This window comes from Hippocampus zosterae, chromosome 15 (assembly GCF_025434085.1).
Source record: "Hippocampus zosterae strain Florida chromosome 15, ASM2543408v3, whole genome shotgun sequence".
NCBI classification, from domain to species: domain Eukaryota; kingdom Metazoa; phylum Chordata; class Actinopteri; order Syngnathiformes; family Syngnathidae; genus Hippocampus; species Hippocampus zosterae.
Window position 1 is genome coordinate 1,434,462 of NC_067465.1, and position 12,332 is coordinate 1,446,793.

At 48.0% G+C, this 12,332-nt stretch overlaps 1 protein-coding gene and 1 long non-coding RNA gene across 4 annotated transcripts in view; one reads left to right on the plus strand and one right to left on the minus strand.

Annotated features, from left to right (window-relative positions):
* The window catches only part of LOC127616137 (ephrin type-A receptor 4-like), a 151,152-nt gene extending 146,272 nt beyond the window's left edge, over positions 1-4,880 (plus strand). For all 3 annotated transcript variants that reach the window (XM_052087568.1, XM_052087569.1, XM_052087567.1), the window contains 6 exons: positions 80-141; positions 239-448; positions 564-740; positions 2,402-2,589; positions 3,636-3,815; positions 3,992-4,880. In XM_052087568.1, coding sequence (XP_051943528.1) covers positions 80-141; positions 239-448; positions 564-740; positions 2,402-2,589; positions 3,636-3,815; positions 3,992-4,109 — 935 coding nt within the window. In that variant the 3' untranslated portion in view covers positions 4,110-4,880. The remainder of the gene's footprint in view (positions 1-79; positions 142-238; positions 449-563; positions 741-2,401; positions 2,590-3,635; positions 3,816-3,991) is intronic.
* LOC127616166 (uncharacterized) lies at positions 2,978-8,500 on the minus strand. Its single transcript, XR_007967055.1, has 2 exons — positions 8,413-8,500; positions 2,978-3,079 (listed from the first exon to the last, which is right to left on the minus strand). It is a non-coding gene; the product is annotated as an uncharacterized LOC127616166 (long non-coding RNA).
* Between the last annotated feature and the right edge of the window lie 3,832 nt (positions 8,501-12,332).

A 12,332-nucleotide genomic window follows, 5' to 3' on the forward strand; every position in this document is an offset into this window, starting at 1 on the left:
TGGGAATGAGATGCTCCAAAATTAAAAGAAGAGATTGTTGGAACAAATGAAACCACTGAAATACGTCTTTTGTGTTTAGGTAAACCACTCATGATCGTTACGGAATACATGGAAAATGGATCCCTGGATGCGTTTCTTCGGGTACGTTTTGCTCTGGTTACATGGTCCTTTTGGTGTTGCAGCGAGATGGCATTTGAAGTGTTTATCGCGTTTGATTTGGCCTCTCGTCACGGATCAGAAACACGACGGCCAGTTCACGGTGATCCAGCTGGTGGGCATGCTGCGCGGCATCGCCTCAGGCATGAAGTACCTGTCGGACATGAGTTACGTTCATCGAGACCTCGCCGCACGAAACATCCTGGTCAACAGCAACCTGGTGTGTAAGGTGTCTGACTTTGGCCTCAGTCGGATTTTGGAGGATGACCCGGAAGCTGCGTACACCTCAAGGGTAAGAACAGCCACTCTCCGTGCAGACTCTCATGATCACAGTTTAGCTCTGTCATGTGCATATTTAAACAAAATAAAAATAAAAAAGCTAACATGCATAAGTGTCGTTATTTTAGGAAACCCTTGGCACTTACCTCTCCCCTGGCGGAAAGATCCCCATCAGGTGGACGGCTCCGGAAGCCATCGCCTACAGGAAGTTCACCACAGCCAGTGACGTGTGGAGTTACGGCATCGTCATGTGGGAAGTGATTTCGTACGGCGAGAGGCCCTACTGGGACATGAACAACCAGGATGTGAGTATTTTTAAATGATCTCTGACCTACAAGTCCTCTTACTATCAGAAGAAGGAGTAAAAAAGGTACGCCCGTCGGAGTACGTGGAGGTATCGCGTCTGGAGCGGTGCTCTCAAACGTACGCAGACGGAGACACCCTTGGTAAGGCGACATTATTAGTATGTAGATTGGACCTCGTGGACGTCAATAGACTCATAAAGTAGCTTTATATATGGCGCTGTAAGTGAAACCGTCACATCAAAGCCTTCTTGGTCATCCGTAATTAGTCAAAGGCTCGAAAGTTCCGCATTACAAGACCGTCAGTGTCACCATCAAAAGACTTTTCAAGCGGTTATTCTGCCATCGGAGCAAACTATGGATCCCCCGAAAACGAAAGAGAAGATTGTTGATTCGGTTATTCCGTGATGCTTTTGAGTGACTAAGTCTTTCCGATGGCCTTGTGTCAAACTGAACATAAAACAAGAAGCAATTCACGCGGTTGATTTAAAACAATCATATGATAATTTGATTGTGTCTTCATGACGGTAGAACGGCCAAGCGTTGCAGTGGATCCAATCCTGTAGCAAATGCACAGGCCACATATAGACGGTCACGTTTTGTGAGCCAAGTTCCGTATAGTGTTCACTGGAAGATTGCTCGGACAAAAAAAAATAAAAATAACACGATTTGGCGTGCAAGCAGTTTCTGGTCGGTCGTTTATTCCTGCGCAGACCAATTATGCAAACTTCAAATGAGGCCCCCCTTGATGTAGAAGAATACATGAAACAGGCTCCACATGTCTGATATTTCAGGAAAGGGAACTCTGAAGGCAAAACAAAGCAGAAGGTGTGTGTTTAACCTTTGCACCCTCGCGGCGATTTTGTCGCTTTGGCTTTCAAACCGGGGGAGGCCAATGAATCTGATAGCTTACAGGAAGAGAACCAAAAATCAAACAAACGTTTGCAAATTATAAGGTTGGCAATTGATTTTGTTGATTTGAAGGAATGGTAAATTACCTTGTTGTATTGTCGCAGTAGTGAAGGAATTTCTCGCTATTCTAGCAACCGTTTAACATTTGGGACAGGTTCGTTTTTTTCCAGGGATGGGTACATTTAGGAATCGTGAACCACAAATTAACTACTGCGCACTTTATGGTACTATTAATCTCACTCACTGCCATTGACGACTACAGCCGTCAAAGATCCATTTGAACTGTGCTGGCAGTTAATGAGTTCATGAGAAAAAACTTTTGACTGGTAGTGTATGTGGAGAGTGGCGGTCCGGTGGTTACACAGTGCAGAGGTCGTGGGTTCGATCCCATCTCCGGCCTCCCTGTGTGGAGTTTGCATGTTCTCTCTGTGCCTGCGTGGGTTTTCTCCGGGTACTCTGGCTTCCTCCCACATTCCAAAAACATGCTTGGCAAGCAGATTGGACACTCGAAATTGTGAGGGTGAGTGTGGACGGTTGTTCGTCTCTGTTTGCCCTGTGATTGGCTGGCTACCGGTTCAGGGTGTCCCCCGCCTACTACCTGAAGACAGCTGGGATCGGCTCCAGCCCCCCCCCCCCCCCCGTGACCCTTGTGAGGATAAAGCGGATTGGAAAATGGATGGATGGATTTAGCAATGCAGGGCTGTTTTCTAGCCAATGAAAACAATGACCCCCCCCCCGTGTCCTTCATGAAGGTGATAAAAGCAATCGAGGAGGGCTACCGTCTTCCTGCTCCCATGGACTGTCCGGTGGTCCTGCACCAGCTCATGTTGGACTGCTGGGAACGAGACCGAGCGGAAAGACCCACTTTCAGCCAGATTCTCAACATGCTGGATAAGCTGATTCGGAACCCGGGGACTCTGCGCAGAACCGGAGGGGAAAGGTACAGTGTACCATCATGTTCAGAAAAAAAAATGTTCGAAACATCCACCGGCTACGCTCTTCTCTCTCCTCAGTCCACTGCTATACTTGTTCACACCGTGGTCACCTCGCGACTCGATTACTGTCATTCCCTCCTGCTCGGTCTCCCTCAAAAAACCCTCCATAAGCTTCAGTTGGTCCAAAATTCAGCCGCCCGCATTATCACACACACAAACCATATGACACCTGTCCTCCAACATCTCCACTGGCTCCCCATTTTACACCGCATTCAATATAAAATCCTGCTCCTCACGTTCCACATCCATCCATAACCGTCACCATGGGAAACGGAGCCTTCAGTCGCTCTGCTCCCCAGCCTCAAAACTGTTTAGACAAAGCCATAAAATCCATTATTTTTATGTATTTATTTTTGTTGTGGGCGGCCCGGTAGTCCAGTGGTTAGCACGTCGGCTTCACAGTGCAGAGGTACCGGGTTCAATTCCAGCTCCGACCTCCCTGTGTGGAGTTTGCATGTTCTGCCCGGGCCTGCGTGGGTTTTCTCCGGGTGCTCCGTTTTCCTCCCACATTCCAAAAACATGCGTGGAAGACTGATTGAACACTCTAAATTGTCCCTAGTTGTGAGTGTGAGTGTGAATGGTTGTTCGTCTATGTGTGCCCTGCGATTGGCTGGCAACCGATTCAGGGTGTCCCCCGCCTACTGCCCGGAGACGGCTGGGATAGGCTCCAGCACCCCCCGCGACCCTAGTGAGGATCAAGCGGCTCGGAAGATGAATGAATGAATGAATGAATATTTTTGTTGTATATTTTTTTTCTAATTTCATTTGATGTTGTTTTTAGCATCGTATTCGTGATTTTAACTGCTTGTTGTAAGGTGTCCTTGAGTTTCAAGAAAGGCGCCCACAAATAAAATGTATTATTATTATTATTCAAATAGATTTACAGAGCAAAATCAATAGCCAAAAGGTCACATTCAATTCTCGCATTTTTTTTTTTGAACAAAGTGATTTTTCACACCGATTTCCAGTGTGTTCTCTGTGTACTCAACAGACCCGCGGTGCTGGAGTCAGGAGCGTGTCCGGAGGTGTGCGTGTCGGTTCTACCCGAAGTGTGCGTGTCCAAGTGGTCACTGTGTGAGTGGCTCCAGTCCATCGGCTTGGAACGGTACGCAGAGACGCTGGTGGCGGGAGGATATTCCAGCCTTGACAACCTCCTGGCACTCACACACCAGTGAGTGACACTTTTTGTGGGAATTCCGTTACAACGTCCCACACGCTCAAACGTTAGCTTCACGCTTGCCACTAAAATCAGTCTAAAATCATCTTTGATTCGTGCCCCTCGATTTGATTTGATTTTTTAAAAAAAATTTCCTCAAAGCTGGTGTTTTCTCCTGTCTGTGCCCACAGGGAGATGGACAGATTGGGAATCATCACACCATCGCACCAGGACATACTAGTTGCCGGTGCCCAGCAGGAAATCTTGTCTCAAATGCAGCACGTGCAACATACAATGGTTCCGGTCTGAGTCGCAGGTCAGAAAACCTGAATTCCATTTACCTCACCCGTGCACTTTAGGGGGGACTTTTCCACCAGTGGATCAGTACAGCGGAGCGGAATGGAAAGTGAGAAGTGAGGAAAGCGCCACTCGCGTCAATTTCCATCCTGCCGTGCTTTCTAAACACACAATATGGACGGTTGGCCACCGATTGCTACTGAGACTGAAGCCCCCCCGTCTTCTTCTTCTTCTTCTTCTTCACTTTTTAATTTGGCATTCCTTTGTTATCCGTTTTGTGAAAGCTGACATGAAAGCAGAATGGCTTCCAGTTTTATGTGGGACTTTCTTTGCTGCTTTGGGCTTGACTTGAACAACAGTGTGCGTGCGCTCTGCGCGTGCATGCATGTGTGTGTGTGTGTGTGTGTACAATGTAAATCCACAAAGGGTTGGTCGGCTCTCCTGTGTCCAAATGTTGCACGTCTTTGAACATTCTTGATATGCAAAGTGAAATTGGGAGCAGTCGGGGCAAATTTGTCGTCGCTAGTTGCAGACTAACGTACTGAATGTTTTTCTTTTGTTTTCATAGCTCTCCTCGGTTGAATCGTATTGATTAGACATTTACATTAGAATGTCGTGTCAGTATTGACCGTCTCTCATTAGCAACATGAAATATTTTATTTATGGCCTTTTTTTTTTTTAAATGTTAGTTTCTACTGTATATTGTAAATTAGAAGTGAGGAGGGGGAAACTGAATTGATTGCCATATTGCATTACAAATAAATGCCAAACTCCATCGGTGGACGTTATTGTGTAATATTGACTGCGTAGAGAGTTTTCTGCGATACACTCATCGGCCGCAATATAACTCTGAAAGCATAGCGTAATAACAGAATGAAGTGGAATGCGTAGAACGAATTGCGATAAATGCATTGCGGCTCCTTTTGTTGTTGTGCGCCACTTGGCCATCGGGGGCAGTATAAAAGACTCATTCAAACACAGACCAATTTCACCACGCCTGTAAGTGACCCGATAAGCTGCTAGAATAGTTGCCCTTCTTCACAGAGGATAAAGACCGCATGCTTGTGAGTGTGAATATCGCTACATTGTCTATTTACATCTGTTTGCTGCACCGTTTGTGGTCAAACATTCATTTCTTGGATCCCTATAAATCCGCCGCGTGGAGGCTATGAGTTAACCTCCCTCTTGCAAAGCAACCAATTCAAATCATCGGTATCGTCATCAGGTTTCTCAGAGCTGGCTGATGAGCTCATCATGTTCAATCAGGTGTGTTGGAGGACGGAGCCTTGAGGAACGCACTTGGGCACCCCTGGCTTACTGTTTGCGGATGAAAAGATAAACGTGTTTGTGTGAGAAGGAGAGGACAGGCTGACAGACAGACCGCATGGCGAGAGCGCTTGTGATCAAATGGGGGATGAAAAAAAGCTGCGGGCTGTCTTGACGCGGTATCGCGCTTTCGCCGGGGATAAATTGGGCTGAGTTGGCTGCGCAAACTTGTCCAATCAGCACACATCTGTCCTCTCGCACAAATTCTTGCACGGACAAACACTAAGGGAGCTGATTGGAGGATGCTTTTGCTACACAAAGGAAGGGGGACTATACAATCTGGATTCTGGCATCTCTGCCAATGTTTTTCCAGCCTAATGAGAGTTGGCCGCGTACACACTCATGCAAATGCGCAGACACACAAACACATCCAACCCCCTCCCACCGCCCCCCCCCTCCTCCATCCCTTCATGACTCACTCCCAATGACTCCCGAAATGAAATGCTGATGGTGGTTAATGAGGCAGATGCCGCTAAGTAAGAGACAGAAAGGGAGAGAGAGTGGGGGGGTGGGGGCGGGGGACGGGGGGGGGGGACTCGGTTGTGCTCCAGGCACATAAACTTGCCGCTGCTCCTCAGCAATAATGAGCAAGTGATGTCACGTGACCAGGCCACCTTTTGTGGCGCCGCGTCGCTTATCCAACGGAGTGTGAATGGCAGGCGGAGGTGCCAAACGTACTCCATTCATTCATTCATTCATCTTCCGAGCCGCTTGATCCTAACTAGGGTCGCGGGGGGTGCTGGAGCCTATCCCAGCCGTCTTCGGGCAGTAGGCGGGGGACACCCTGAATCGGTTGCCAGCCAATCGCAGGGCACACAGAAACGAACAACCATTCGCACTCACACTCACACCTAGGGACAATTTAGAGTGTTCAATCAGCCTGCCACGCATGTTTTTGGAATGTGGGAGGAAACCGGAGCACCCGGAGAAAACCCACGCAGGCCCGGGGAGAACATGCAAACTCCACACAGGGAGGTCGGAGCTGGAATCGAACCCGGTACCTCCGCACTGTGAAGCCGACGTGCTAACCACTGGACTACCGGGCTGCCCCCAAACGTACTCACACAATCTATTTAACCCTTTCGGGTGACCGCGGTCGCCACCGTGGACGTCCTCTCGTCTTATCGGGTTATCGTTATTGGTGCGTGAAAGAGTACAATGAGTAACGTGAATCGCCGATTTGTTTGGAAATCCGCAATGAGCGCTTGAAGAACCACCTCGGATATTTCGTCTGTTTGGTGAGATGGATTAAAAAAAAAAGAGAGATATCACATTGCTTGGTTAAGAGTATTTGATCCCTCCTGTTTGAAAAAAAAAAAAACGACTGTGGGTAGAAGATGTTTTGTGAAATTCCGCACCACTTCCTTGTTTGTCCGTTAGGGCGCTTCTTTGATTGGCTCGTTTGTGTTCACGCCACAATCCAAGGAATCAAATGACTCGTTTGGGACAAATGGACTCTGAACACATCTGGGACCAAGGCTTAAATGGAATTTGACATCCTTGGTCAGGTCGATGTGGTCTGAGCAGGTTTTTGGATGTTTCCCTCCTCCGGCACACCTGATTGACATGATTGACATGATCGGCAAGCTCTTCAGAAGCCAGAGAACCACCCTGATCATTTGAATCAAGTGTTTTGGAGGAGGGAGGCATCTAAAACGGGCTGGAAAGCGGGCTCACCAGGACCCCGGACTCTTTGTGTGATCCTGTTCCCTCATCTCAACTCTCTCTGTGTTAAAGCGTGGAGACTTTTTTTTTCTTTTTTTTTTTTTTTCAACAGATGCCTTAATTTGAAGCTAGATCATTTCCATTTGCAACGACTGTGACAAATCAGGCCTGCGTCTGTTCCAAATTGCGCTCAAAGGAATCGATCAAACGGATAACGGCGCGGCCCCGAATCCACTTTGACCGCTGCTCGAGCGAGCAGTAGTAACGTTAACCCCAAAAGGCACTCTTGATGTATTGAGGGAGGCAGATCAAATTGAATCTTTCTGTCTCCGTGTCTCCGTGGGAGGCCATTGTGGGTTTTTGTCCCCAGATTAGGGCTCGTATGGATCCGGCTAATCCTGCCTAGTCTTCCGTGTGGGAGTGGCAGCGGGGCGTCTTTGCTGCACAGCCGGCCGTGACTTAATGGCTGTGAGATTGAGTTTTGTACACGGGCGCGATCGCTCTCTCGCTCGCTCGCACACGGCCGCAAACACACAACACAAAGTCCAGATATGTTTGGGGATTAAAAGCATCACACCCTCAAAGATGGAGACAATGCCGCGGGCATTCCCACGGATGAGGATGCTCGTACACACGCGTGTGCACGAGGCTGTCCGGGATGGCGGACCGTGTCGCTCTCGTTAAGTCTTGGCTCGCTGCTGCCGCTTTGGACAGGTAGCATCTGACACACATTAGCGCGCTCGTAATGACTTCTTCTGCTGCAGTCATTATTACCCACTTGGAGGAAAAACAACCCCGGGGTGCCGTTTTTCTTTTTTTTTTTTGGTCTTATTTATTTATTTAGGCATTTATTTTCATTGGTCTGCGCTTTTAAATGGATGTCTTTGTCACGTTGGCCAGGAGAGCTTCATAAAATAGATAGCGAGCTACGAGGAGAAAATTTTAAATATTTAAAAGCATTTCATCTCCGGACTGAGTTTCGTTCTATTGTCAGTTTATTCCAGGGGTGTCAAACTCAAGGCCCGGGGGCATATAAGGCGGTGGTGGTGGTGGTGGTGGTGGTGGTGGTGGTGGTGGTGGTGGTGGTGGTGGTGGTGGTATGCAAATGTTTTTAGGTGCTGTCTTTGACTTTGTGAAGCACATTGATCCATGTATGAAATGTTACATCAATAAAACGGCCTTGCTTTGGCTTGCCTTTATAAAATCTACCCGTATAACGACGACAACTAAAATAAGTAAGTATGGCCCGATACAGCCCGGTAGTCCAGTGGTTAGCACGTGGGCTTCACAGTGCAGAGGTACCGGGTTCGATTCCAGCTCCGACCTCCCTGTGTGGAGTTTGCATGTTCTCCCCGGGCCTGCGTGGGTTTTCTCCGGGTGCTCCGGTTTCCTCCCACATTCCAAAAACATGCGTGGCAGGCTGATTGAACACTCTAAATTGTCCCTAGGTGTGAGCGTGAGTGTGAATGGTTGTTTGTTTCTGTGTGCCCTGCGATTGGCTGGCAACCGATTCAGGGTGTCCCCCGCCTACTGCCCGAAGACAGCTGGGATAGGCTCCAGCACCCCCTGCGACCCTAGTGAGGATCAAGCGGCTCGGAAGATGAATGAATGAATGAATGAATGAATGGCCCGATACGTCGTCAGTGTGCTCACACAAAGCAAATGAATCCTGAACCCCTTAAAAAAAAAAAGCAAACGCTCGTCACAATTTTTCGTGAACGAATGTAGAATTCATTGACGTTATGAAAAATTAACGCGCCGTTGCATTCAGTCCGCCGGCCGCGGAAAAAATGTGCAAGCACAACATTGACGCGTTCTCATCTCATGTGCTTGTCACTTGTGAACAAAGCAGCTGGCCTGTTTACATACCCGTCGGAGAGTAGCGACATTAGCATTAATTTGGAGTCGTGTTCCTCGCCACGCAATTCCAATATTTACTCTCATTCCACCTCTATTTCGACCTCCGCCAACTTCAACCTGCATAAATGAAGCGCTTTGCCTGCCAACTTTAGCAGTTTAGGAAAACGGGGGCAGCAAAATGCGGGGATGGAGGGGAAAGAAAACGTTATAAAGACCATACCTGTCAACTCATACGGTTTAGCCATGGTTCATACGGATTTTGCGCTGAATCTTACGTATATGGCCGTATCGCATAAAATTTTTTTGGGGGGGGGTGGGCTTCCCCTAACAGGTAGTTCCGTTATTTTTTGCCCAGAATGGTGCTAGTCTACTCAAATGCTTTCATTTCCGGTAACTTAAGTAATGCCACTAAGTAGAATGATGACATTGTATTATGGAGATCTACAATAAATAGCATTGAAAATGTCGTTATTTTGACATATAAAATGCTTTGGTACGTTATAAGGATTTTTTTGGTAGTTTATACAGGTTGACGCTCCGAAAAGTTGACAGGTATGAAAGACTCCAAAACTTTCCACAGTGAAAAACTGTCAATGAAACATGACGCTTCAAAGGCACAAAATTGCAAATTGAGCTAGCTCATTGTCTGCTTTGTTCCTCATGAGGTGACAGGTCAAGGAAGCGTGGAGGTTTTCAGTGGGGAGGCGGTGGCTCTGAAAAACGAGATGACGCGCGACGCCCCGCAGGGGTTCCAAAGTTTAGCGGCATGACGGATCAGACGCCCTCACGGAGGAAATCAATGATCTCATTTTTCCTGTGTCTCTCCCCGTGGCTTGTGGCCAAAGGCGGCTTGTGGGATTGTAATGTGGGATGTAAAACAGCAAATAACTTAATAACTTGACTTGAAGGTCACAGCTTCAAAATTATGATCAGTGTAAAGAGCCTTTTGAACGGGAGTATTTATTTATTTGTTTTTGGAGTGTCATTGACATGGTGAACTCACATTACCAACAATTGGCACCTGAAATGTTGCTGGACCAGCTAGAAGGCCTCTCTAGAGTGGCACCTAGATGATAATGTTTACAGTCGTGTCTAGTGGCTTACATATTGCAGACATATTATATATTACCCATATGCCAGGAGACTTGAGACGCACGATCGGGTATGGAAGGCTGGAAGCACTTTCTTCACCTCCTCATGAATGTAGTTTGCGCAAGCCGATCTCTGCCATGTAGTCCGTGTGCCTCATCTGCGTGGAATTTAAAACAAATGAAGGGAGCGATTTTGAATGAATTCGGCTGTGTTCACTCCCACAACGGCGCAAATGCTTCTCCCTACCAGGTGACCACTTGCATACACTTGAGCTGAATCGTTAAATTTGTGCCCGAAGCGCTCAAAGTGAACTTAAAACCAACGGCAGCCAGGCACAGACCACTGAGGGCGAGCACACGTTATTATCCGCAATTAGCTTCTATCTGCACAGCTTCACTGCTGTTGTTTTAGGGATCAGGTTGTTGAGAAAACCATCCTGGGATTGTGTACAATCACCACCGAGGGGGGGGGAAATGGCTCATTATCACAGAACGTACCGTCACTGTTGTTTGGACCTGAAATTTAATCCTTGTGTGTGTGTGTGTGTGTGTGTGTGTATGTACAAAAAGTATGTTGAGCGCATTCATCCATATCACGGACACTCAATATTTAGGCAAAGCGACTCAGTTGTGTTTGCTAAACCTCATCCAAAGTGCACTCCCGCATGTATTTTTTGTGGCAAAAGCGACATGGGGGTGGGGGGGGGGGGGGGTTGTGGGGGAGGGGGGTGCGCTTAGCCGGAGACGAGCCACGGCCTCGCTCGCTTCGTCCTTCATCAGCCCTCCATTCCTATTTTCCTTCATCTCATTAATGGATGGATAGATGATCAATAGCAGCGAGCGGGTAGAAGGGGGATTAGGATTAGAAATCGATGGCGATGTTTTCTTTCGACCTGCCAGAGATAAACTGTGCCGCAAGACACTGGCAGACTTTTAAGGATTATTTGTGTGTGTGTGCGAGAGAGAGAGAGAGAGCGAGAGAAAAAGAGAGAGAGAGAGAGAGAGAGAGGTCATGGCTTACCTTCTGGATGTTAAAACACACACACATTTGTTTGCAATTTAACACCCCCTCCCACCCCACAGTGAGATTCAGCAGAAAAGGGGGGAGGGTGATTCTCCAATGGCATCCAAGCCCGATTCTTGCACACTTTGCCAAACAAAATGTGAACGTATAACCAGTGGAAGATCAGAGCGAGCCAGGTTGACGCCGAGTTACCTTCCGACTCTTTCTGAGAATAGCTCGAGATGACTGAAGAGGAGGCAAGAGAGTGAGCGCACCCAAAAACCTGAGTGGGCTGCGAGAGATGAGGCAAAGCATTCTGGGTAGCTGTGCCTTGCTCTCCCACTCAAAAGACATTTAGAAGCGAAACCCTTGATCTGAGCCTGCTTGCTCTCGCCTTTTGTCTCCTCTCACTCTATCTCTCACTCACACACACGCACACACACACACACACACACACACACACTCCATGTGTTGAGGTGCCCATGCCTCTCGCGCCTTTGAAAGAACAAAGGCATTTATTTGTGGTTCCCGCAGATCAAAGCTGAGCTTGGTGACGGCCCGTTTCCAAGACAGGTGCACAAGGCGCCAAACCGTAATTGTTCGTTACCTCCATCACGTCGTGAAAAGCACAAAACGCCGCTTCGACGCTTTACTAAACGCGTCGTGTATACAGTAGAACTTCGGTCCATCGGTTTTCTATAGCGCTAATTGTTGCGGTTGGGATGGGGGTTGATCAGAGTTTGGCATCTCATCATGATGACTTCCGATTGATTCTAATCGATTTTCAATTTTTAGGTGACTGAAATAATTCTCCGGGTGCTCCGGTTTCCTCCCACATTCCAAAAACATGCGTGGCAGGCTGATTGAACACTCTAAATTGTCCCTAAGTGCGAGTGTGAGTGCGGATGGTTGTTCGTCTCTGTGTGCCCTGTGATTGGCTGGCAACCGATTCAGGGTGTCCCCCGCCTACTGCCCGGAGACAGCTGGGATAGGCTCCAGCACCCCCCGCGACCCTAGTGAGGATCAAGCGGCTCGCAAGATGAATGAATGAATGAATAATTTACTCTAATGGTGGCCTGGCGGTCCAGTGGTTAGCGCGTCGACCTCACAGTCCAGAGGTCGTGGGTTCGATCGCTCTGGCGTCCCTGTGTGGAGTGTTGCATGTTCTTCCTGTGCCTGCGTGGGTTTTCTCCGGGAGTTTCCTCCCACATTGGGAAAACATGCATAGCGGGCTAACGGAAGACTCTAAAATGTCTTTTGGTGATTGTTTGTCTATATGTGGGATAGGCT